We start from the raw sequence: 26,553 nt of genomic DNA on the forward strand, positions 1-26,553 counted from the left end.
CAGGGAGTCACTAGCATCAGATGGTATTTAACGCCTGGGGACTGATGAGACCACAGAAGGTGAGAGAAGAGGCCCAAGGATTGAGCCTGGAGGCACTGCACCACCTGGGATGAGGGGAGTAGAAAGGACAGTGAGGCAAATGCGACTGAGAGAAAGAAGAGTGAACTACGGGGAAAATCAGAGTAAGTGCTGGAATGATTCAGCAGCCGATGTAGGAAGAGAGAAGGAAAAAGTGCCAGAGCGAAGTCCTTGAGGAGGAGAGAGCAGATGGGAGGCGGTGCACAAAAGGAGAGCTGGAGAAGCGGAGACATCCCACCGATCAGGGAGGTGGCAGAGAGCAAGACACGGGGGTGGGGAGAGTCAGTGGAAGGAACGCATACAGGTTCTCTTCTGATTGCTTCTATCTCCTCGGAGGAGTCAGGAGAAATCAGCTGAGAACAAGGAGCAGAGATGGGATGCTGGCAGTCTGAGCAAAGAGGAGCGGAGGTGAAATGCAGCAGGAGTGCCAGTCTGTGCTCAAGGCTCTCCAGTAAACTGTGGACAAAATTTAAAGTGAGACCTCAGGGAAGGTTGAAGGCTTTTTCCAGCCACATCCAGCTGCTCAGGATCAGACACCATGCAGGCAGAGTTTAACTTAACCAATTAAATTTTGCCAACAAAATTTGGCAACAAGAGGTTGAGAACTGCAAAGCGTTATTCCAGAGTACTAGAAAAATTAATTACCCCTATGGCAAAAAACTGATGCTCACTTCATACTACACATCCATATAAGTTCCAGATTCGTTAGAGTGAAATGAGCAAATGATAACTGAGCTGGAATAAAAACCGGAAGAAATTACAAGTTAACATTTATTTCTTAGGATTGGGAGGGAACTTTTTAAGCATTAAAAACAATGGAGGATGTCGTTTTAAAATATTCACTTGAATACGTAGAAATATTAAACTTCCATGTGTAATAAAAACGCAAACAGAATTAAAAGACAAATAACCAAGCTGAGAGTTTAAATACCTGTAATAAATATGACAACAATTTGATATCCTTAATATGTAACATCCTCACCCACAATCATTAAGTACACTAAACTCCCTCTTGGAAGTGGCCAGAAGCCTGAACAAAACGATTCACCACCGTCTACTTTTGTTTATGGAACGGGCATGCCTCTACAAGGAAAGCCACATGACTGTTTGGTTTTCCAACAGGGCTCAGTCAGCCACTTGACTGGGCCCGGAAATCCATAAAACTCATTAGGTATGGACCAGTCTTCTGAGAAAGTGCAAACTCCATCACGTGCCCAAAACAGTTTCGACAGCTGAGCTACAAGAGCCCATAGGTTATTTTCCAGCACAAACCTCCAGAAAACTGAGGAAAAAACTCAGGCAGCTCCATATGAATTCAACAAATAAAATCTCCTTTTGAGCCTGACAGGTAAAATTTTCACAGAACTCTCCTTTCTGTGGGACTGAGATTTAGTTTTTCTGAAAGGTATAATTTTTGCTGTCAAGTTTATACCATGTTCCAGCAAAAAGGTAATGAAATAGAACAGCTGTATTTATTCATGATACCAAACATACATGATATACAACAAAAAGTTGTCCTGATACATTTCCAAAAAGACTCTATTGCTATAATTATTGTTTACAGGATAGTAGTATATAATCATTATAAGAAATTACAGAAGGGTAACATTTAAGCATCACAACGCTGATCTCAAGGCCCTACTTTTGTGTAGTTTAATACCTACACAAGCTGTTAGAATTACAACTCCTCTTCAATATAAACTGTCATCTTTGGGAGTTCTAGGTCATGGCACAGCATGACATCTTATGACAGGTATTAGAATAAAGAATCAACTAGATCTTAAAAATAAACTGTCTTAGAGCCAAAATTAACAGGGAGGATATGAATATTTCTGTAGTATAGAACATAGATACTGACTTTATTTAAATACTAAGTTATATAACAAACCAGCTTTTTAAACTTACACATATAGACATGTGAGAAAAAAAGCAGATACTTAAAATCTGGCCAGTATTCACCAACAAATCAAGATTTTCAGGGAGTAATTTCTTAAATCATTTTAAAAAATTAAATTTAATACCAGATTATACCTGTATTCAAATCTTTGCTCTTAGAACCACCATGTTAAGATAGTGTAACTGAGGGAAGAAGAGAAAACATCATTTATTATACACTCCCTATAAATACTTTAAAAATAAGCACTAAAGTTCTCACTTCCTCCATTCTTACCAGTTTATTCCTGAACACTTAACAAATAACGAATAAGGATGTGAAAATACCTCGAGTTAGAATTTCATTCCATGATGCTCCAGTGTTATAATGAATCCCTGAGCTATCACTTTGCTTCGGTTAATGTGTCTAAGCTTAAAGAGCTTGAAGGGTTTGCTACACTACACAAAAGACAGACATGAGAAAGGGAGAAGAAGAAGGAAGTTTCCCTTTAATTCAAGTTCAACTTTAATACATAATCTCAGAAACAGAAAAATCACAACAGAGTAACAAAGAGCTCAGGGACGACGTGTACTTCTTTCATTTTTTCTTTGGAAACAAGTGGGCTTCCATCTGACAACATGATATATAAATGTCATAACATGTGCCACCTTAAAGGCAAAATACAGAATTTTTAAAAATGCAATAATTATTAAAAAATTATTCCTCAGTAATCTCCATGGGTAGAATAAATTACTCAACCAAAAAAAAAAAAAAGCCACCGATTAATTTCTAAGGTATAATTTTTGCAGTAAATTCCACAAATTCAATATCCTTATATGTGTTATTTATAAAAATACCACAAGTAGACATCATAAAACCATCACCAACAGGTGACAGGGAGCACTGAAGTTCTGTATAATTAGGGAAATAACATATAGGTTTTAATCTGTATAAAGCATTATTACATTTTCAAAATCCATTTGGAAAATCATCCGTTTTACAGGAACCAATATAGTAGCACGGAATGAACTTTAACTTTACATTATTACTGGATACAGCTCACATGTTTAACTATAGTAACTGCTTCTTGGAAAATGGACATACTAGCAGCAAGGGATGCTGAGTTAGTTTTATGGAGCTGTACATTAGTACTGGGCTCATTACTCTAACGGCTGGCATTGCTTTCCTGGCATTTTATACTTATCTTATAAATGTGCTGTCTCATAAAAATGACTGGGGAATTTTACCTGATGGATAAGACACAAAATTATAAAAGCAGAAGTCCTACATTTCCATGCAACATTTTTTACTTATTTGTTTTAGGTATTAATTTAGTAATTATCATGTCTTTGTAATATAAAGAAACAAATAATGCTTTCATTAAAATATACTGTGTAGGTTCAAATCAAGGTGAAATTTAATTTCTGCTCTTCAGTGATGTGTCACCTGCATACCATGCAAATACCTCAATGTACCCAAGCACGGAGGTAAAAATTTTAAAGAAAAGCAGTGAAGGAAAAAAACATAAAGTTCCACCTACAGGGATTCCTCTGATTATTTTCGGTGAGTCCTGGAGATGACATGGATGTGAGAACTGAACAAGTAAACAGAAGCTCAGTGCTGGTCAAGTGAAACCTCCAGTCACCAGGCAGCTCCCCTGATGTGCATCTTCTGGGATGTTGAACAAAGGAAGTGAGGCTGAAGCCAGAAGCAGGTTTTTCCAAAGAAATTCTATCAAGCCTGTTAGTTTTCTGCTGATGGCTTACGCAGACATATACAGGAAGCTACTGCCTCTATAAAAGCCAAATGCAAGCTCTGAGGGCTCTGGTGTGCAAAGATGTATGCACAGATCTGGGGCCATACCAAATGCTGCTCAGAAACAGGGGGAGGGAGGCTGAAAATATACTAAACCATCTGCATCTGTCATGTAGGCACAAAGACACATTAGTAACATACCACAAGAGAAGAAACCTTGCTATCTGAAAGTAATAAAATAAAGATTAAGAATACAGTTTGTTTCCTAACACAGAAGGTATCTTTAAATTTCCCCCAATTCATTTTCAACATGGCTTTAGCCTAAAGGTTCCTTCAAATTCAGCAACACTAACCAGTAGCTTGGAATGTGCTATGTATTTTTAGTAAGTATCTTAAATCATCACAATTCCAATAGTTACAGATACTTGTCAACAGTCTTTTCCTGTTTCAAATCGTATGCTCTGAACCCCACTCCCTCTGGTCCACTCTGCATCACAGCTTCATCAACCAGCCACTCTCACTGCCCTCAGCCTCTCCCTCTCTACAGCCTCTTTTCCTTTTCCATACAAAGGCACTCATATTTCTCACAAATTAAAAAACATTCCTCCCTTCAACCTGACCCTCCCCTCTAGCCTCTCCTCTCTTCTTTCCTCCTCTAAGCCTTAGCTTTTGAAAGCACCGCTCTACTTCCCCATTCACTCAAATGTTTAGTAAGTACCAACGTGCCAGGCACCTGGGGTCACATGGCGAACGAGGCAGAACCTCCCACTCATCCCCTCATCCTCCGCCATCTGGGCTCCCCTCCCGTCCCTACACTGGAACACCCATGCTGCTGAAATTATTCCAAGTAACATCACCAATTAGCCTTTAGATAGCCTTCTCAGACTATCTTCCACTCTGTCCTCTCCACCACGTGACACTGCTGCTTGGCATTTCCTTGAAATGTTCTCCACTGAGCGACACCACTCTCTCCCCCTTACCTCTGTGGCTGACTGCTGGCAGCCTCCGTTACAAGGAACTAGTTCTCTTCTTATGCCTGTCCAGTGAATTCTAGTGCTTCCCAGATTTCTATCTATTGTCACCTTTGTTTTCTTCTGCCTGCTCTCCGTGAGCAACTGCATCCAAACCCAAGGCTCCCCATTCCCACCTGTGTGCTGACTGTCCCCAATTCAGCTCACATATCTCTTCTGACGTCCAACGACCCACTGGACACTTCTACCTGTAATGTCTCATAGACACCTCAAATTTAATATGCTCAAGACAGAATTCACTCAACAAGAATAAAATATTTACAATTAACAAAAGAAGTGTGAGACTTGTATATTGAAAATAACAAAACACTGCTAAGAAAAATCAAAGCTATAAATAAATGAAGACACATTCCATGTTCATGAATGGGAAGACTCAATATTGTTAAGATAGCAATTCTCCCCAAATTGATCTAGAAATTCAAAACACTCCCTATCAAAATCCCAGCATGATTTTTTTTGTAGAGATAGACAGAATGATCCTAAAATTTATATAGAAATGCAAAAGACCTAAAATAGCCCAAATTATTTTTAAGAACAAAGTTGGAGGACTTATACTTCCCAATTTCAAAACTGCACTAATCCAGGCAGTGTGGTATTGGCAACAAGGAACAAAACTGAGAGTCCAGAAATAAACTCTTTACATTTATGGGCAAGGTGCCAAAGCAATTCAATGGGGGAAAAAGCCTTTTCCAAAAAACGTTCTGAGACAATTGGATATATGTAAAAAACAAAAAAACTTACTCTTACATCACTCAAAACACAAAAATTGACTCAAAATGGATCATAGGAAAAAAAAATGGATCACAGACCTAAATCTAAGAGTCTACAATAACAAGTGTTGGCAAGGGTGAGGAGAAACCACAACCCCCATACACAGCTGGTAGGAATGTAAACAGTACCACTGCTTCAAAGAACAGCTTGGCAGTTTCTTAAAAAGTTAAGCATAAACTTATCATATGATCCAGAAATTCCAGTCTTAGCTATATACCCAAGAAAAATGAAAACATATGTCCAAAGTCTTGCATATGAAAGTTTATAGCAGCATTATTCACAATAGCCCCAAAGTGGAAGCAATCCAAATATCCATCAACCAGTGAACGGATAAACAAAATGTGATAAATTGATACAATGGGATTTTTTTTTTTTTTTTTTTTTTTTTGGCTGCATTGAGTCTTCGCTGCTGCACGCAGGCTTTCTGTAGTTGCAGCGAGCGAGGGCTACTCTGTTGCAGTGCGTGGGCTTCTCATTGCAGTGGCTTCTCTTGTCGTGGAGCACAGGCTCCAGGTGCATGGGCTTTGGTAGCTGCAGCACATGGGCTCAGTAGTTGTGGCTCGTGGGCTCCAGAGCGCAGGCTCAGTAGTTGTGGCGCACGGGCTTAGCTGCTCCGCGGCACGTGGGGTCTTCCAGGGCCAGGGCTCAAACCCATGTCCCCTGCATGGGCAGGCGGATTCTTAGCCACTGTGCCACCAGGGAAGCCCATATACAATGAGATATTAATTCACCAATAGAAGAAAAACAATCTACTGATATATACTACAACATGCATGAACTTCAAAAATTTAACATGAGTGAAAGAATCCGGAAGCAAAAACACGATATATTGTATGACTGCATTTATATGGAAGGTCCAGAAAAGGAAAATCTGTAGAGACAGAAACTGCTTAATGACTGCCTGTGGCTGGGAATACAAAACGGTACCGAATGCAGGGGGGCAGAAAGGAATGGTCGTGGGTGATGAAATGTGCTAAAACTGGATTGTGATGATGGTTGCACAACTTTATACATTTACTGAAAATCACTGACTTGTACACTTAAAAATAAATGAAACAAATCAAACCTCAATGAAAGTGTTTTAAAAAAGCTTTTCTCTATCAGATACCAAAAAGTTTTGCACTTTTGTGGGATTACTGGGAACTTGCCTGCAGTCATTAATAAACTGATACTTTTACCTCCTCCCCAAAAAGCCAACAGAATTCACTATGGCTCCCTCCCAAATCTGCTCCTCTGCCTTTATTACATATCCTGGTAAGTGAAAAATCTATCTACCCACATGTCCTAGCCAGAATTCCAGTCATCCTAGACTCCTCACAACAATCATGAATTCCAGTCATCCTAGACTCCTCACAACAATCATGAATTCCAGTCATCCTGGACTCCTCACAACAATCATGAAATTCACTTAGATTCTTGAATCTGGGTCTTTCTCTCCATTCTACAACTGCCTTCATTCAAGTATGTTTAACAGTTTCTCAACTAACCCCTCTTGCTCTAGACCTGCTCTCTTCCAATTTATCTTCCATATGATCCCAGAAAACTTGCTCTACAGTGCAAGTCAGATCCTGCTACCCTAATTAAAACCCCTACCTGGCTCTCTCAGTTACAACAGTGACTGCTGGGCTCTTCGGACCATGCAGTCCTGCCATGAACAAAAACTTTTAACATGCACCCCAAATGTGTATATTTATATAACATATACATCAATTCCTGTATTAGTTTATTATAGAATGTACACAAAACTTAAAAGGATGACATAAAAAAGAAAGAAATGTAAGTTCCAGTTTTCTTCTCCACAACTGTTACATTGCATACTCACTTGCCTCTTTGCAGACCACTGGTCCAAAGGAAAAAGCCTAACCTCCTTTGCATGACATGTAAGCTGTGTGGCATGTGTTCCCTGCCTACACTTCAACTTCATCCCTCACTACTTCACCCACACATCATATGCTTCAGCACTAACTAATTGTTCATAGTCATCTCATTGAACAAGAAGGTAAATTTTAACTTGTATTCCTTTTTTTAAAAATATCTTTATTGGAGTATAATTGCTTTACAATGGTGTGTTAGTTTCTGCTGTATAACAAAGTGAATCAGCTACACATATACATATACATATATCCCCATATCCTCTCCCTCTGGCGTCTCCCTCCCAACCCTCTAGGTGGACACAAAGCACCGAGTTGATCTCCCTGTGCTATGCGGCTGCTCCCCACTAGCTATCTATTTTACATTTGGTAGTGTACATATGTCCATGCCACTCTCTCACTTCGTCCCAGCTTACCCTTCCCCCTCCCCATGTCCTCAAGTCCATTCTCTATGTCTGTGTCTCTATTCCTGTCCTGCCCCTAGGTTCTTCAGAATATTTTTTTTCTTTTTAACATTCCATATATATGTGTTAGCATGCGGTATTTGTTTTTCTCTTTCTGACTTACTTCACTCTGTATGACAGACTCTAGGTCCATCCACCTCACTACAAATAACTCAATTTCGCTTCTTTTTATGGCTACAATTCCATTGTATATATGTGCCACAACTTCCTTAACCATTCATCTGTTGATGGACACTTAGGTTGCTTCCATGTCCTGGCTATTGTAAATAGTGCTGCAATGAACACTGTGGTACATGACTCTTTTTGAATTATGGTTTTCTCAGGGTATATGGCCAGTAGTGGGATTGCTGGGTCATGTGGTAGTTCTATTTTTAGTTTTATAAGGAACCTCCATACTGTTCTCCATAGTGACTGTATCAATTTACATAACCATCAACAATGCAAGAGCATTCCCTTTTCTCCACACTCTCTCCAGCATTTATTGTTTGTAGATTTTTTGATAATGGCCATTCTGACCGGTGTGAGGTGATACCTCATTGTAGTTCTGATTTGCATTTCCCTAATGATTAGTGATGTTGAACATCCTTTCATGTGTTTGTTGGGAATCTGTATATCTTCTTCCGAGAAATGTCGATTTAGGTCTTCTGCCCATTTTTGGATTGGGTTGTTTGCTTTTTCATATTGAACTACATGAGCTGCTTGTATATTTTGGAGATTAATCCTTTGTCAGTTGCTTCGTTTGCAAATATTTTCTCCCATTCTGAGGGTTGTCTTATTGTCTTGTTTATGGTTTCCTTTGCTGTGCAAAAGCTTGAAGTTTCATTAGGTCCCATTTGTTTATTTTTGTTTTTATTTCCATTTCTCTAGGAGGTGGGTCAAAAAGGATCTTGCTGTGATGTACGTCATAGAGTGTTCTTCCTATGTTTTCCTCTCAGAGTTTTACAGTGTCTGGCCTTACATTTAGGCCTTTAACCCATTTTGAGTTTATTTTTGTGTATGGTGTTAGGAAGTGTTCTAATTTCATTCTTCTACATGTAGCTGTCCAATTTTCCCAGCATCACTTATTGAAGAGGCTGTCTTTCTCCATTGTATATCCTTGCCTCCTTTGTCAAAGATAAGGTGACTACAATGCGTGGGTTTATCTCTGGGCTTTCTATCCTGTTCCATTGATCTATATTTCTATTTCTGTGCCAGTACCATATTGTCTTAATTACTGTAGCTTTGTAGGATAGTCTGAAGTCAGGGAGCCTGATTCTTCCACCTCTGTTTTTCTTTCTCAATATTGCTCTGGCTGTTCGGGGACTTTTCTGTTTCCATAAAAATTGTGAAATTTTTTGTTCTAGTTCTGTGAAAAATCCCATTGGTAGTTTGATAGGGATTGCACTGAATCTATAGATTGTTTTGGGTAGTATAGTCATTTTCACAATGTTGATTCTTCCAATCCAAGAACATGGTATATCTCTCCATCTGTTTCTATCATCTTTAATTTCTTTCATCAGTGTCTTACAGTTTTTTGCATACAGGTCTTTTGTTTCCCTAGGTAGGTTTATTCCTAGGTATTTTATTCTTTTTATTGCAGTGGTAAATGGGTGTGTTTCCTTAATTTCTCTTTCAGATTTTTCATCATTAGTGTATAGGAATGCAGGAGACTTCTGTGCATTAATTTTGAATCCTGTTACTTTAACAAGTTCATTGATTAGCTCTAGTAGTTTTCTGGTAGCATCTTTAGGATTCTCTACATATAGTATGTCATCTGCAGTGACAGTTTTACTTCTTCTTTTTCAATTTGTATTCCTTTTATTTCTTTTTCTTCTCTGATTGCTGTGGCTAAAACTTCCAAAACTATGTTGAATAACAGTGGTGAGAGTGGGCAACCTTGTCCTGTTCCTGATCTTAGTGGAAATGGTTTCAGTTTTTCACCATTGAGAAAGATGTTGGCTGTGGGTTTGTCATACATGACCTTTGTTATGTGGAGGTAAGTTCCCTCTATGCCTACTTTCTGGAGGGTTTTTTATCATAAACGGGTGTTGAATTTTGTGAAAAGCTTTTTTGGCATCTACTGAGATGATCATATGGTTTTTCTCCAATTTGTTAATATGGTGTATCACATTGATTGATTTGCATATATTGAAGAATCCTTGCATTCCTGGGATAAACCCCACTTGATTATGGTGTATGATCATTTTAATGTGCTGTTGGATTCTGTTTGCTAGCAATTTGCTGAGGATTTTTGCATCTATGTTCATCAGGGATATTGGCCTGCAGTTTTCTATGTTTGTGTCATCTTAGTCTGGTTTTGGTATCAGGGTGATGGTGGCCTCGTAGAATGAATTTGGGAGTGTTCCTCCCTCTGCTAGATTTTGGAAGAGCTTGAGAAAGATGGGTGTTAGCTTTTCTCTAAACGTTTGACAGAATTCGCCTGTGAAGCCATCTGGTCCTGGGCTTTTGTTTGTTGGAAGAGTTTTAATCAGTTTCAATTTCAGTGCTTGTGATTGGTCTGTTTATATTTTCTATTTCTTCCTGTTTCAGTCTTGGAAAGTTGTGCTTTTCCAAGAATTTGTCCATTTCTTCCAGGTTGTCCATTTTATTGGCATATAGTTGCTTGTAGTAATCTCTCATGATCCTTTGTATTTCCGCAGTGTCACTCGTTACTTCTCCTTTTTCATTTCTAATTCTATTGATTTGAATCTTCTCCCTTTTTTTCTTGATGAGTCTGGCTAATGGTTTATCTATTTTGTTTATCTTCTCAAAGAACCAGCTTTTAGTTTTATTGATCTTTGCTATCATTTCCTTCATTTCTTTTTCATTCATTTCCAATCTGACCTTTATGATTACGTTCCTTCTGCTAACTCTGGGTTTTTTTTCTTCTTCTTTCTCTAATTGCTTTAGGTGTAAGGTTAGGTTGTTTATTTGAGATGTTTGTTTCTTGAGTTAGGATTGTATTGCTATAAACTTCCCTTTTAGAACCGCTTCTGCTGCATCCCATAGATTTTGGGTCGTGTTTTCATTGTCATTTGTTTCTAGGGTTTATTTATTTTTTTTGCGGTACGCAGGCCTCTCACTGTTTTGGCCTCTCCCGTTGTGGAGCACAGGCTCCGGACGCACAGGCTCAGCAGCCATGGCTCACGGGCCCAACCGCTCTGCGGCACGTGGGATCCCCCCGGACCAGGGCACGAACCCGTGTCCCCTGCATCGGCAGGTGGATTCTCAACCACTGTGCCACCAGGGAAGCCCTGTTTCTAGGTATTTTTTTATTTCCTCTTTGATTTCTTCAGTGGTCTCTTGGTTATTTAGTAGTGTATTGTTTAGCCTCCATGTGTTTGTGTTTCTTTACAGATTTTTTCCTGTAATTGATATCTAGTCTCATAGTGTTGTAGTTGGAAAAGATACTTTATATGATTTCAATTTTCTTAAATTTAGCAAGGCTTGATTTGTGACCCCAGATACGATCTATCCTAGAGAATGTCCCATGAGCACTTGAGAAGAAAGTGTATTCTGTTGTTTTTGGATGGACTATCCTATAAGTATCAATTAAGTCCATCTTGTTTAATGTATCATTTAAAGCTTGTGTTTCCTTATTTATTTTCATTTTGGATGATCTGCCCATTGGTGAAAGTAGGGTGTTAAAGTCCTCTACTATGATTGTGTTACTGTCGATTTCCCCTTTTATGGCTGTTAGCATTTGCCTTATGTATTGAGGTGCTCCTGTGTTGGGTGCATAAATATTTACAACTGTTATATCTTTTTCTTGGATTGACCCCTTGATCATTATGTAGTGTCTTCCTCTGTGTCTTGTAATAGTCTTAATTTTAAAGTCTATTTTGTCTGATATGAGAATTGCTACTCCAGCTTTCTTTTGATTTCCATTTGCATGGAATATCTTTTTCCATCCCCTCACTTTCAGTCTGTATGTGTCCCTATGTCTGAAGTGGGTCTCTTGTAGACAGCATATATACAGGTCTTGTTTTTGTATCCATTCAGTCACTCTATGTCTTTTGGTTGGAGCATTTAATCCATTTACATTTAAGGTAGTTATCAATATGTATGTTCCTATTCCCATTTTCTTAATTGTTTTGGGTTTGTTATTGTAGGTCTTTTCCTTCTCTTGTGTTTCCTGCCGAGAGAAGTTCCTTTAGCATTTGTTGTAAAGCTGGTTTGGTGGTGCTGAATTCTCTTAACTTTTGCTTGTCTGTAAAGGTTTTAATTTCTCCATCAAATCTGAATGAGATCCTTGGCTCGGTTATCTTGGTTGTAGGTTTTTCCCTTTCATCACTTTAAATATGTCCTGCCACACCCTTCTGGCTTGCAGAGTTCCTGCTGAAAGATCAGCTGTTAACCTTATGGGGATTCCCTTGTATGTTATTTGTTGCTTTTCCTTGCTGCTTTTAATATTTTTTCTTTGTATTAAATTTTTGATAGTTTGATTAGTATGTGTCTTAGTGTGTTTCTCCTTGGATTTATCCTGTATGGGACTCTCTGGGCTTCCTGGACTTGATTGACTATTTCCTTTCCCATATTAGGGAAGTTTTCAATTATAATCTCTTCAAATATTTTCTCACTCCCTTTCTATTTCTCTTCTTCTTCTGGGACCCCTATAATTCAAAAGTTGGTGCATTTAATATTGCCCCAGAGGTCTCTGAGACTGTCCTCAATTCTTTTCATTCTTTTTTCTTTATTCTGCTCTGCAGTAGTTATTCCCACTATTTTATCTTCCAGGTCACTTATCCATTCTTCTGCCTCAGTTATTCTGCTATCGATTTCTTCTAGAGAATTTTTAATTTCATTAATTGTGTTGTTCAGCATTGTCTGTTTGCTCTTTAGTTCTTCTAGGTCCTTGTTAAACGTTTCTTGTATTTTCTCCATTCTATTTCCAAGATTATGGATCATCTTTACTATCATTACTCTGAATTCTTTTTCAGGCAGACTGTCTATTTCCTCTTCATTTGTTAGGTCTGGTGGGTTTTTGCCTTGCTCCTTCATCTGCTGTGTATTTCTCTGTCTTCTCATTTTGCTTAACTTACTGTGCTTGCAGTCTCCTTTTCGCAGGCTGCAGGTTTGTAGTTCCCATGGTTTTTGGTGTCTGCCCCCAGTGGGTAAGGTTGGTTCAGTGGGTTGTGTAGGCTTCCTGGTGGAGGGGACTGGTGGCTGTGTTCTGATGGATGAGGCTGGATCTTGTCTTTCTGGTGGGCAGGTCCACGTATGGTGGTGTGTTTTGGGGTGTCTGTGACCTTATTATGATTTTAGGCAGCCTCTCCGCTAATGGGTGGGGCTGTGTTCCTGTCTTGCTAGTTGTTTGGCATGGGGTGGCCAGTATTGGAGCTTGCTGGTCGTTGAGTGGATCTGGGTCTTAGCATTGAGATGGAGAACTCTGGGAGACCTCTCGCCAAATGATATTACATGGGGCCAGGAGGTCTCTGGTGGACCAGTGTCCTGAACTCGGCTCTCCCACCTCAGAGGCTCAGGCCTGACACCTGACCGGAGCACTAAGACCCTGTCAGCCACACGGCTCAGAAGAAAAGGGAGAAAAATAAAATAAAATAAGAAAAAGGAAAAAAAATAAAGTTATTAAAAAATATATTATTAAAAATTTAAAAATTAAAAAAAAGAAAGAACCAAACCAATAAACAAGTCCACCAACGATAACAAGCACTAAAAACTCTACTAAAAAGCCAAAAAAAGAATCCAAAAAAACCCCAGACAGACAGAACCTTAGGACAAATGGTAAAAGCAAACCTACACAGACAAAAATCACACAAAGAAGCATACATATACACAATCACAAAAAGAGATAAAGGAAATATATATATATATAAAGGAAGAGAGCAACCAAATCAATAAACAAATCTACCAATGATAATAAGCTCTAAATACTAAACTGAGATAAACATAAAACCAGAAACAAATTAGATGCAGAAAGGAAACCCAAGTCTACAGTTGCTCCCAAGGTCCACCTCCTCAATTTGGGATGATTCCTTTACTATTCAGGTATTCCACAGATGCAGGTACATCAAGCTGATTGTGGAGATTTAATCTGCTGCTCCTGAGGCTGTTGGGAGAGATTTCCCTTTCTCTTCTTTGTTCGCACAGCTCCCGGGGTTCAGCTTTGGATTTGGCCCCGCCTCTGCATGTTAGGTCACCCTCTGTTGTCTTTCGTGAAGTCTGAGGTCTTCTGCTAGCGTTCAGTAGGTGTTCTGTATGAGTTGTTCCACATGTAGATATATTTTTGATGTATTTGTGGGAAGGCAGGTGATCTCCACGTCTTACTCCTCCCACCATCTTGAAGGTCTCCCCCTTAACTTGTATTCTTGAAATAAAATAAACATCTCCGCATTTTTGCAATTGTTCTTTCTTCTTCCTGGAATGTCCTTATTACCCTTTTCTGCCAGGTCAGCACTCAAGTGCCTCTCTCTAAATAGTTCATTACTCCTGCCTCAGTGTGCTCATTTTTATTCTAATATTTTTTACATTGTATTAAAATTGTATATTTGCCTTTCTATCCTATAAGCTTTGCCACAGTGCTTTTAGCTCCTTGAGGACAGAGGACAGCTGTCTTACCCAACCTGAGTCTCCACTACCTAAACATTGCCAAATGGCAGCTGAAGAGTTTTGTCTTCCATGTTAAGCTAACTCTTTGAGTTGAACCAACACATTCTACCCAAGTTTGCCATCTATCTATTACATCCAAATTTGTGGCATGCTACGGCTGCCAAGCCAACAGTACACGTGATCCATACCCAAGTCATCCAAACAAGTGAGCCTCCTGATGGTCTCAGAATTCTCCAGTTCAGACAATCTCATTAATTTTACTTCTTCTTTTTAACACAAATTTAGCCATGATTATCACTGGGAACTGTTCCACCTCAAAGATCTCAAACTGAAATTCATTCTTTGACCACAAGATCCCCCTCAACAACCAAGGTGTTTTTCACCTTTAGGGCGTAGCCATCCCCAGTACCTTGTATCTGGCTTATTTTACTGGTCTCATCAGGCCTCTCCTTTCTGGCCTGAATTCCATGGCCAATCATTTTAATCATGATCTCATTAGCACCCAAGATTACCATGATCTGCTGATCCACCATATATGCTCTTTAACTCCCAGCTTTGTGTTAACCAAAGCATATTTGTTTTGGTTTATATTTCTACTTCTGAGCCTAGCCTTGCAAATTCAGACTACCTCCGTACACAGATTCTTTTTCCTGTATTACCTGCCAGCCTTTCCTTCTCTAAGGTCTCAGAGAAAGAGATGTCCTGGATCCTCTACAAGGATAATCTATCTGGATCTTTTTTCCCATCTTCTCTAGATCTTAATCAACTCCTTAACATCTTCAACTTCACCTTCTCCCCTGACCTTGTTCCTGATTCTATCTCAAGTGACCTTTTCATCTCTTTCCTAATTTCTCGTGTACTTCTGATTTACAATCTGGATTCTCCCTTTACAAACAACTCTGTCAGGTCACCAGTTGTCTATTCATCCCCATTCTGCTCAACTTTTTTGCATTACTTATAGCACTGATAACCACTTCTAGTTTAAACTTTCTCCTCTCTGGACTTCCTGTCACTGAATTGTCTTGGTCTTCCTCCAGTTTCGATGACCACTCTGGCCCTGTCTCCTTCATTGGCTCCACTTCCCAGAGCTAAGCCTTAAATGTGATCACACTGTATCAGGCTGGTCTTACCTGCCTTTCCCCACATACTCTCATGATGATCTACCCACTGTGATAGTGATAACCCCTAAATCCTGGCATGTTTTCACACTGTCAGTCACATTTCTGACACAGTTGGGTAATGTTGTATTGAGGAGGAGATTACACTGGATGTCCTCTTATATGATACAACTGGATCCCATGTTGGTCATTTAATTTTTCAAAAGGCAGTTAATATAGCAATCCATTAAACACCACTTTAATTTAAAATATAACCATACTTTTCCCCCTGAATTCTTTGAGTATAGGTCGACTTGTTGAGAAAATCCTTGTATAAGCCACCTATACTGCACTGGGTAAAATTTCCGCCTATTTTTAAAAGCAGAGCAGGAATTTAAGATCTGTGAAGCAATCTGTGCATAGAACCTTTCAGAATATTTATTATTTTCCTCCAAGTCTTTTCTAATTCCTAATTATACATTTTGCAGCAATTTTTAAAAGCTATTTACCTATATTAAGTCTTCCAAAGCAGTCAACTTAATTTTCTTACAAACAGTTCTCCTTAATGATGAGGTTTCATCATTTTATCTGATATTTAATTAAACTGCATATTAAGGGTGTGGAGAAAAGGGAACCCTCCTACACTGTTGGTGGGAATGTAAATTGGTACAACCACTATGGAAGACAGTATGGAGGTTGCCTAAAAAACTAAAAATAGAACTACCATACGATCCAGCAATCCCACTCCTAGGCATATACCCAGAGAAAACCATAATCTGAAAAGATACGTGCACCCCAATGTTCACTGCAGCACTATTTACAATAGCCAAGACATGGAAGCAACCTAAATGTCCATCAACAGAGGAATGGATAAAAATGATGTGGTACATATATACAGTGGAATATTACTCAGCCATAAAAAATGAAATAATGCCATTAGCAGCAACATGGATGGACCTAGAGATTATCATACTAAGTAAAGTAAGTCAGACAGAGAAAGACAAATATCATATGATATCACTCATATGTGGAATCTAATTTTAAAAATGATACAAATGAACTCATTTACAAAACAGACTTACAGATATTGAAAACAAACTTATGGTTACCAAAGGGGAAACATGGAGGGGTGGGGAGGGAGGATAAATCAGGAGCTTGGGATGAACATACACACACCACTATACATAAGATAGATGACCAACAAGGACCTGCTGTATAACAAACACAGGGAACTCTACTCAATATGCTGTGATAACTTATATGAGAAAAGAATCTAAAAATGAATGAAAATATGTATGCGTAAAACTGAATTATCTTGCTATACCCCAGAAACTAACACAATATTATAAATCAACTATACTCCAGTAAAGCTAAAATTAAAAAAAACCCAAAACACTGCACATTACAATAACGAGGGTAAATGAATTTGGGAACAAACAATTCACTCTGGGTAGCAATGAAAGTATTTGGCCGTACTGGCGAGTAGACTATCAGCCACGAGCATTCAGCACGCTGTGGTATCAGTCAGTGTGTTTTACAGAGAAAAAGGAGAGTGACAGTTAATTTGGTAAGGCACATAAGTGAAAGAAAAAGAACAAGTTCGCATATTAAAGCCATGTTAAGTCGGGAATGATATGGAGATAAGAACAGTAACCAAGCCTAGATGTCCTCACCTCTACTCTTTTCAGTGCCACGATATTTCTAGACTGATACTTAAGAGTGATTAAGATTCATATATGAAATGACAATCTATTTTAAAAATTAAACTGGAAAAATGATGAAAATCCCTAAATAACAGACACATCTATTTGTGGCCAATTTCCTATGTCTTTAAGGACTGTGAAAAACTTACTTACTCTACATGTAGTTACAATGATGGGTTTCCTTCCCTGCTGAAAATAAAAAATTAAGACTTTTAAGATCCTACCCACCTTTTTATATTGTAATAATATTCAAGCGACTATCATTAAAGAGTTTAAATGAATGCAGTATTTGGGGGAACAGAGAAAACCTTCCTGTTGCCAATATTTTAAAAAAACAAATAATAAACAATTAGTTTCAATAATGCTGTAGAGAGTTGTTAAGTACTTCACAAGTGCAAGGTGAACTTAACTCATTAACCTCAATGGAGTACAGAAGGAAGAACCCAGAACTCAGTGGATCATACTGTTCTACGTTACTAACTTTGAGGATTACTAATTTTCCCTTTTTGTCCCCCAAAGTTAGCTCTTCCCCAACTTAGCAAGAACCTTCTAAATATAACTATAAGTAGAATAAAACAATTGGAGGAAGTAAAACCTTTTGTTTTCCTGCAACATATAAAGGAAAAAGAAAGGCAAAAGCAATGTTCAAAAAATAAGCAATTGTTATAATATGTTTGAATGAATTTTTCTCCTCCACTAATGACTTGGAAGAGCAGTTATATTTCTCCTTTTCTTATTAGATGCTATTCACGCTTTTGAAATATTAGCAAAACACTCAAAAGGCAGAGCTTGGTTCAAGATGGCGGAGTAGAAGGATGTGCTCTCACTCCCTCTTGCGAGAACACCAGAATCACAACTAACTGCTGAACAATCATCGACAGGAAGACATTGGAACTCACCAAAAAAGATAACCCACATCCAAAGACAAAGGAGAAGCCACAATGAGATGGTAGGAGCGGCGCAATCACAAGAAAATCAAATCCCATAACTGCTTGGTGGGTGACTCACAAACTGGAGAACACTTATACCACAGAAGTACACCCACTGGAGTAAAGGTCCTGAGCCCCATGTCAGGCTTCCCAACCCGCAGGTCCGACAATGGGAGGAGGAATTCCTAGAGAATCAGACTTTGAAGGCTAGCGGGATTTGACTGCAGGACTTCAACAGGACTGGGGGAAACAGAGACTTCACTCTTAGAGGGCACACACAAAGTAGCATGCGCATCGGAACCCAGGGGAAGGAGCAGTGACTCCATAGGAGACTAAACCAGACCTACCTGCTAGTGTTGGAGGGTCTCCTGCAGAGGCAGGGGGTGGCTGTGTCTCACCGTGAGGACAAGGACACTGGCAGCGGAAGTTCTGGGAGGTACTCCTTGGCGTGAGCCCTCCCTGAGTCTGCCATTAGCCTCACCAAAGAACCCCGGGTAGGCTCCAGTGTTGGGTCGCCTTAGGCCAAACAACCAACAGAAAGGGAACCCAGCCCCACCCATCAGCAGACAAGCAGATTAAAGATTTACTAAGCTCTGCCCACCAGAGCAACACCTAGCTCTACCCACCACCAGTCCCTCCGATCAGGAAACTTGCTTAAGCCTCTTAGATAGCCTCATCTACCCGAGGGCAGACAGCAGAAGCAAGAACTACAATCCTGCAGCCTGTGGGACAAAAACCACATTCACAGAAAGATAGACAGCATGAAAAGGCAGAGGGCTATGTACCAGATGAAGGAACAAGATAAAACCCCAGAAAAACAACTAAATGAAGTAGAGATAGGCAACCTTCCAGAAAAAGAATTCAGAATAATGATAGTGAAGATGATTCAGGACCTCGGAAAAAGAATGGAGGCAAAGATCGAGAAGATGCAAGAAATGTTTAACAAAGACCTAGAAAAATTAAAGAACAAACAGAGATGAACAATACAATAACTGAAATGAAAAATACACTAGAAGGAATCAACAGCAGAATAACTGAGGCAGAAGAACGGATAAGTGACCTGGAAGACAGAATGGTGGAATTCACTGCTGCGGAACAGAATAAAGAAAAAAGAATGAAAAGAAATGAAGACGGCCTAAGAGACCTCTGGGACAACATTAAACGCAACAACATTCACATTATAGGGGTCCCAGAAGGAGAAGAGAGAGTGAAAGGACCAGAGAAAATATCTGAAGAGACTATAGTCGAAAACTTCCCTAACATGGGAAAGGAAATAGCCACCCAAGTCCAGGAAGTGCAGAGAGTCCCATACAGGATAAACACAAGGAGAAACACGCCGAGACACACAGTAATCAAATTGGCAAAAATTAAAGACAAAGAAAAATTACTGAAAGCAGCAAGGGAAGAACGACAAATAACATACAAGGGAACTCCCATAAGGTTAACAGATGATTTCTCAGCAGAAACTACAAGCCAGAAGGGAGTGGCATGATATACTTAAAGTGATGAAAGGGAAGAATCTACAACCAAGATTACTCTACCCGGCAAGGATCTCATTCATATTTGATGGAGAAATCAAAAGCTTTACAGACAAGCAAAAGCTAAGAGAATTCAGCACCACCAAACCAGCCCTACAACAAATGCTAAAGGAACTTCTCTAAGTGGGAAACACAAGAGAAGAAAAGGACCTACAAAAACAAACCCAAAACAATTAAGAAAATGGTAATAGGAACATACATATCGATAATTACCTTAAACGTGAACGGATTAAATGCTCCAACCAAAAGACACAGGCTTGCTGAATGGATACAAAAACAAGACCCATATAATATGCTGTCTACAGGAGTCCGACTGCAGACCTAGGGACACATACAGACTGAAAGTGAGGGGATGGAAAAAGATATTCCATGCAAATGGAAATCAAAAGAAAGCTGGAGTAGCAATACTCATATCAGATAACACAGACTTTAAAATAAAGAATGTTACAAGAGAAAAGGAAGGACACTACATAATGATCAAGGGATCAATCCAAGAAGAAGATAAAACAATTATAAATATATATGCACCCAACATAGGAGCACCTCAATACATAAGGCAACTGCTAACAGCTATAAAACAGGAAAGCGACAGTAAAACAGTAACAGTGGGGGACTTTAACACCTCACTTACACCAATAGACAGATCATACAAAGAGAAAATTAATAAGGAAACACAAGCTTTAAATGACACAATAGACCAGATAGATTTAATTGATATTTATAGGACATTGCATCCAAAAACAGATTACACTTTCTTCTCAAGTACACATGGAACATTCCCCAGGATAGATCACATCTTGGGTCACAAATCAAGTCTTAGTAAATTTAAGAAAATTGAAATCATACCAAGCATCTTTTCTGACCACAACACTATGAGATTAGAAATCAATGACATGGAAAAAAACGTAAAAAACACAAAAACATGAAGGCTAAACAATACATTACTAAATAACCAAGAGATCACTGAAGAAATCAAAGAGGAAATCAAAAAATACCTAGAGACAGGGCTTCCCTGGTGGCGCAGTGGTTAAGAGTCTGCCTGCCGATGCAGGGGACACGGGTTCGTGCCCCGGTCTGGGAAGATCCCACATGCTGCGGAGCGGCTAGGCCCGTGAGCCATGGCCGCTGAGCCTGCGCGTCCGGAGCCTGTGCTCCGCAACGGGAGAGGCCACAACAGTGAGAGGCCCAGTTACCACAAAAAAAAAAAAAAAAAAAAATACCTAGAGACAAATGACAATGAAAACATGATGATCCAAAACCTATGGGAGGCAGCAAAAGCCATTCTAAGAGGGAAGTTTATTGCTATACAAGCCTACCTCAAGAAACAAGAAAAATCTCAAATAAACAATCTAACCTTACACCTAAAGGGGCTAGAGAAAGAAGAACAAACAAAACCCACAGTTAGCAGAAGGCAAGAAATCATCAAGATCAGAGCAGAAATAAATGAAATAGAAACAGAACAATAGCAAAGATCAATAAAACTAAAAGCTGGTTCTTTGAGAAGATAAAATCAATAAACTCCTCAAATCAATAAAATTAGAAATGAAAAAGGAGAAGTTATAACAGACACCACAGAAACACAAAGCATCCTAAGAGACTACTACAAGCAACACTATGCCAATAAAATGGACAGCCTGGAAGAAATGGACAAATTCTTAGAAAGGTATAACCTTCCAAGACTGAACCAGGAAGAAACAGAAAATATGAACAGACCAATCACAAGTAATGAAATTGAAAGTGTGATTAAAAATCTTCCAACAGGGCTTCCCTGGTGGCACAGTGGGTGAGAGTCCGCCTGCCGATGCAGGGGACGTGGGTTTGTGCCCCAGTCCAGGAAGATCCCACATGCTGCGGAGCACCTGGACCCGTGAGCCATGGCTGCTGAGCCTGCGCGTCCGGAGCCTCTGCTCCGCAATGGGAGAGGCCACAACAGTGAGAGGCCTGCCTACCACCAAAAAAAAAAAAAAAAAAAAAATCTTCCAACAAACAACAGTCCAGGACCAGATGGCTTCACAGGTGAATTCTATCAAACATTTAGAGAAGAGCTAACACCCATCTTTCTCAAATGCTTCCAAAAAATTGCAGAGGAAGGAACACTCCCAAACTCATTCTATGAGGCCACCATCACCCTGATACCAAAACCAGACAAAGATACTACAAAAAAAGAAAATTACAGACCAATATCACTGATGAATATAGATGCAAAAATTCTCAACAAAATACTAGCAAACAGAATCCAACAACACATTAAAAGGATCATACACCATGATCAAGTGAGATTTATCCCAGGGATGCAAGAATTCTTCAATTATGCAAATCAATCAATGTGATACACCAATATTAACAAATTCAAGAAGAAAAACAATATGATCATCTCAATAGATGCAGAAAAAGCTTTTGACCAAATTCAACACCGATTTATGATAAAAACTCTCCAGAAAGTGGGCATAGAGGGAACCTACCTCAACATAATAAAGGCCATATACGACAAACCCACAGCAAACATCATTCTCAATGGTGAGAAAGTGAAAGCATTTCCTCTAAGATTAGGAACAAGATAAGGATGTCCACTCTCACTACTATTATGCAACATAGTTTTGGAAGTCCTAGCCATGGCAATCAGAGAAGAAAAAGAAATAAAAGGAATACAAATTGGAAAAGAAGTAAAACTGACACTGTTTGCAAATGACATGATACTATACATAGAAAATCCTAAAGATGCCACCAGAAAACTACTAGAGGTAATCAATGAATTTGGTGAAGTTGCAGGATACAAAATTAATGCACAGAAATCTCTTGCATTCCTATACACTAATGATGAAACACCTGAAAGAGAAATTAAGGAAACAGTCCCATTTATCACTGCAACAAAAAGAATAAAATACCTATATGCAAAGAATAAAAAGAATAAAAGACCTGTATGCAGAAAACTATAAGACAATGATGAAAGAAGTTAAAGATGATACCAACAGGTGGAGAGATATACCATGTTCTTGGATTGGAAGAATCAATATTTGGAACATGACAATACTACCCAAAGCAATCTACAGATTCAATGCAATCCCTATCAAACTATCAATGGCATTTTAAAAAATTAATTAATTTATTTATTTTGGCTGCACTGGGTCTTCGTTGCGGTACACAGGCTTCCTCTGGTTGCGGTGCGCGGGCTTCTCACGTTGCAGAGCATGGGCTCCAGGTGTGCGGGCTTTAGTAGTTGTGGCTCGTGGGCTCTAGAGCACAGGCTCAGTAGTCATGGCGCACAGGTTTAGTTGCTCCGCGGCACATGGCATCTTCCCGGACCAGGGCTCGAACCCGTGTCCCCTGCACTGGCAGGTGGATTCTTAACCACTGCGCCACCAGGGAAACCCCTATGGCATTTTTAATGGAACTAGAACAAAAAAATCTTAAAATTTGTAGAGAGACATAAAAGACCCCGAATAGCCAAAGCAGTCTTGAGGGAAAAAAACGGAGCTGGAGGAATCAGATGCCCTGACTTCAGACTATACTACAAACTTACAGTAATCGAGGCAATATAGTATGGGCACAAAAACAGAAATATAGATTAATGGAACAAGACAGAAAGCCCAGAGATAAACCCACACACCTATGGTCAACTAATCTATGACAAAGGAGGCAAGGATATATAATGGAGAAAAGACAGTCTCCTCAATAAGTGATGCTGGGAAAACTGGACAGCTACATGTAAAAGAATGAAATTAGAACACTGCCTAACACCATACATAAAAATAAACTCAAAATGGATTAGAGACCTAAATATAATACCAGACACTATAAAACTCTTAGAGGAAAACATAGGAAGAACACTCTTTGACATAAATCACAGCAAGATCTTTTTTGACCCACTTCCTAGAGTAATGGAAATAAAAACAAAAATAAACAGATGGGATCTAATGAAACTTAAAAGCTTTTGCACAGCAAAGGAAACCATAAACAAGACAAAAAGACAGCCCTCAGAATGGGAGAAAATATTTGCAAGCGAATCAACAAAGGATTAATCTCCAAAATATATAAACAACTCATGCAGCTCAATATTAAAAAAACAAACAACCCAATCCAAAAATGGGCAGAAGACCTAAATAGACATTTCTCCAAAGAAGACATACAGATGGCCAAGAAACACATGAAAAGTTGCTCAACATCACTCATAATTAGAGAAATGCAAATCAAAACCACAGTGAGGTATCACCTCACACCAGTTAGAATGGGCATCATCAGAAAATCTACAAACAACAAATGCTGGAGAGGATGTGGAGAAAAGGGAACCCTCTTGCACTGTTGGTGGGAATGTAAATTGATACAGCCACTATGGGAAACAGTATGGAGGTTCCTTAAAAAACTAAAAGTAGAACTACCACATGACCCAGCAATCACACTACTGGGCATATATCCAGATAAAACCATAATTCAAAAAGACACATGCACCCCAATGTTCATTGCAGGAATATTTACAATTGCCAGATCATGGAAGCAACCTAAATGTCCATCGACAGATGAATGGATAAAGAAGATGTGGTACATATATACAACGGAATATTACTCAGCCATAAAAAGTAACAAAACTGGGTCATTTGTAGAGACGTGGGTGGACCCAGAGACTGTCATACAGAGTGAAGTACGTCGGACAGAGAAAAACAAGTATCGCATATTAACGCATACACGTGGAACGTATAAAAATGGTACAGATGAACCGGTTTGCAGGGTAGAAATTGAGACACAGATGTAGACAGCAAACGTATGGACACCAAGGGGGGAAAGCCACGGGGGAGTGGGGGTGGTGGTGTGATGAATTGGGAAATTGGGATTGACATGTATACACTGATGTGTATAAAATGGATGACTAATAAGAACCTGCTGTATAAAAAAATAAATTCAAAAAATAACACTCAAGAGGAAAAAATTTTCAATGACTATTAGTTCTTTAAAACACTAGATATGATACAATAATCAGTTTAGGGTCTGTTCAAATTTGAGAGCTTTAATTGGCCTGTGGGTAGGTTGGATGTGCTGTTAAATATTGTGCATAATTAGGGATGTGTGTGTAAACAAGATATTTCAGCACAAATTGAATTATTCTATCAGGTAATATGTAACACTATCTAACCTTTTGCAAACTGCTGGTCTCCTTTTTTTCTGTGAATACTGTCATACAAAAAAAAAAAAAATGCCTCAGTACTGAGATGCAAGCAAAGTTGACATTTTGCATAATCTGTGTTCCTGCCTGTCTTTTAATATTAAGTTGCTTTTTTTCTTCTAATATAAGAAGATGCTAGCAGACTAAAAGAAAAGAAGGAGAGGGAGAATAATATTTTATGAGGGTTTCAAATCTTATTTTAAACCAGTGAGGAAAAATAATGTACATGAGTTGTGGTTCACAAATTGATTAAGAATAATGATGTAGCCATGATAATACATCACATGATCATTGAACATGGCCCTCAACAAACTGGCCATGAACTTAATCATTTACTATAACTAGTCAGTCAAATAGAAACTCAGCCAAAACAAGTTTGTCTGATTATAGTCATAGTAGGAATAAGTCTTTATACCTTTTACCTTGCGGGTTACTTATTTTCTCTAACACATCCAAATAAATCATACACGTGAACAATTCAGCTGTAAATAATATATGGAAAATCTTTAACCAGTAACTCTAAAAGTCAATACTAGCTTATATATGAAACATAATAAGCAATAATTCAAAGTCTTCTTGGTTACTGAAATTCTCTGAGAAAAGAAATTTCACTACTCAATTGCTAATGAGTAATTGAAAAGTGGCAAACTGGAAGGGATTTCGGCTGTTGGAAAGTTTGTGGTTTTCCCTATTTTTCACAAGTGTTTCCCCATAACCAGTAAGGGTCAACGTGACCAAGAATTATTCTTCAGTGCCCACCTGCAACAGTTCCCTAAAATTAAAAAGCAATGCTGGGCACTTTTAGTATCTCAGAATATAGTTCATCAAAGCTTGTAATTTTACAGATTGAGAAACTAAGGCTGAAAAAGATAAAGAGATGTATCCAAAGTTATAAGATGGTGGCAGAGCATGATCCAGCACTGAAAACCTTGCAGGAGGTTCATGTGACTCTGCGTCAACTGCAGGGCCACCTCTCTGCCTTTATCACCACAGCCTCTACGTGTGGCCCAGGCTCAGCACAACAGAAACCAGAATCTTTTTAAATTATGATTCTCTGGGACTTCCCTGGTGGTCCCATGGCTAAGACTCCGTGCTCCCAATGCAGGGGGCCCGGGTTCAATCCCTGGTCAGGGAACTAGATCCCACATGCCACAACTAAGAGTCCACATACTGCAACTAAAGATCCTGTGTGCCACAACTAAGACCTGACCCCGCACAGCCAAATAATAAATAAATAAATGTTTAAAAAAAAACCCCAAAACACTATGATTCTCAACAACCTCAAAGTTAGCGCTGTGTCTCCTAACATACTACTTATAATGTCATTAGCAGAAACTCTCACTTGGTACATGTGTTACAGCTAAAAAAGAATATCAAAACCACCTGTGATTAAATAAAATTTATGAAAACAGTATTAAGCAAACTTTTATTTTCTGATGTAAATTGTCTGATTTAAAGAAAAAGGAATGCATTCTTTCATCATCAACAAGAGAGAACATCTGACATCAATTAACTCTCATCTACTTTAAAGTGAAGAATTAAACACAAAATTACCTTTGAAGGTTTCAAGTTCCTTCCTGTAGGAAAAAAAAGATATAAATTTATTAATCTATTCCCAATGGAAACTGCTCTTAGATTATAAAGTTTTAAGTACTTCAAATGCCCAGAGTGGTATTTCTAGATGCTCACATGTCAATTATACTTCAGTGAAATTACCAGTACAATTAGCCTAAAGCTACTAT

General features: G+C 38.9%; 1 protein-coding gene across 1 annotated transcript in view; it reads right to left on the minus strand.

The window, feature by feature from the left end:
* Window positions 1-26,553, minus strand: part of DTNBP1 (dystrobrevin binding protein 1) — a 121,097-nt gene that overhangs the window by 41,926 nt on the left and 52,618 nt on the right. The window contains exon 8 of the mRNA XM_069541080.1: window positions 26,366-26,388. Coding sequence (XP_069397181.1) covers window positions 26,366-26,388 — 23 coding nt within the window. The remainder of the gene's footprint in view (window positions 1-26,365; window positions 26,389-26,553) is intronic.

This window comes from Delphinus delphis, chromosome 10, assembly GCF_949987515.2.
Source record: "Delphinus delphis chromosome 10, mDelDel1.2, whole genome shotgun sequence".
Taxonomy (NCBI): Eukaryota; Metazoa; Chordata; class Mammalia; order Artiodactyla; family Delphinidae; genus Delphinus; species Delphinus delphis.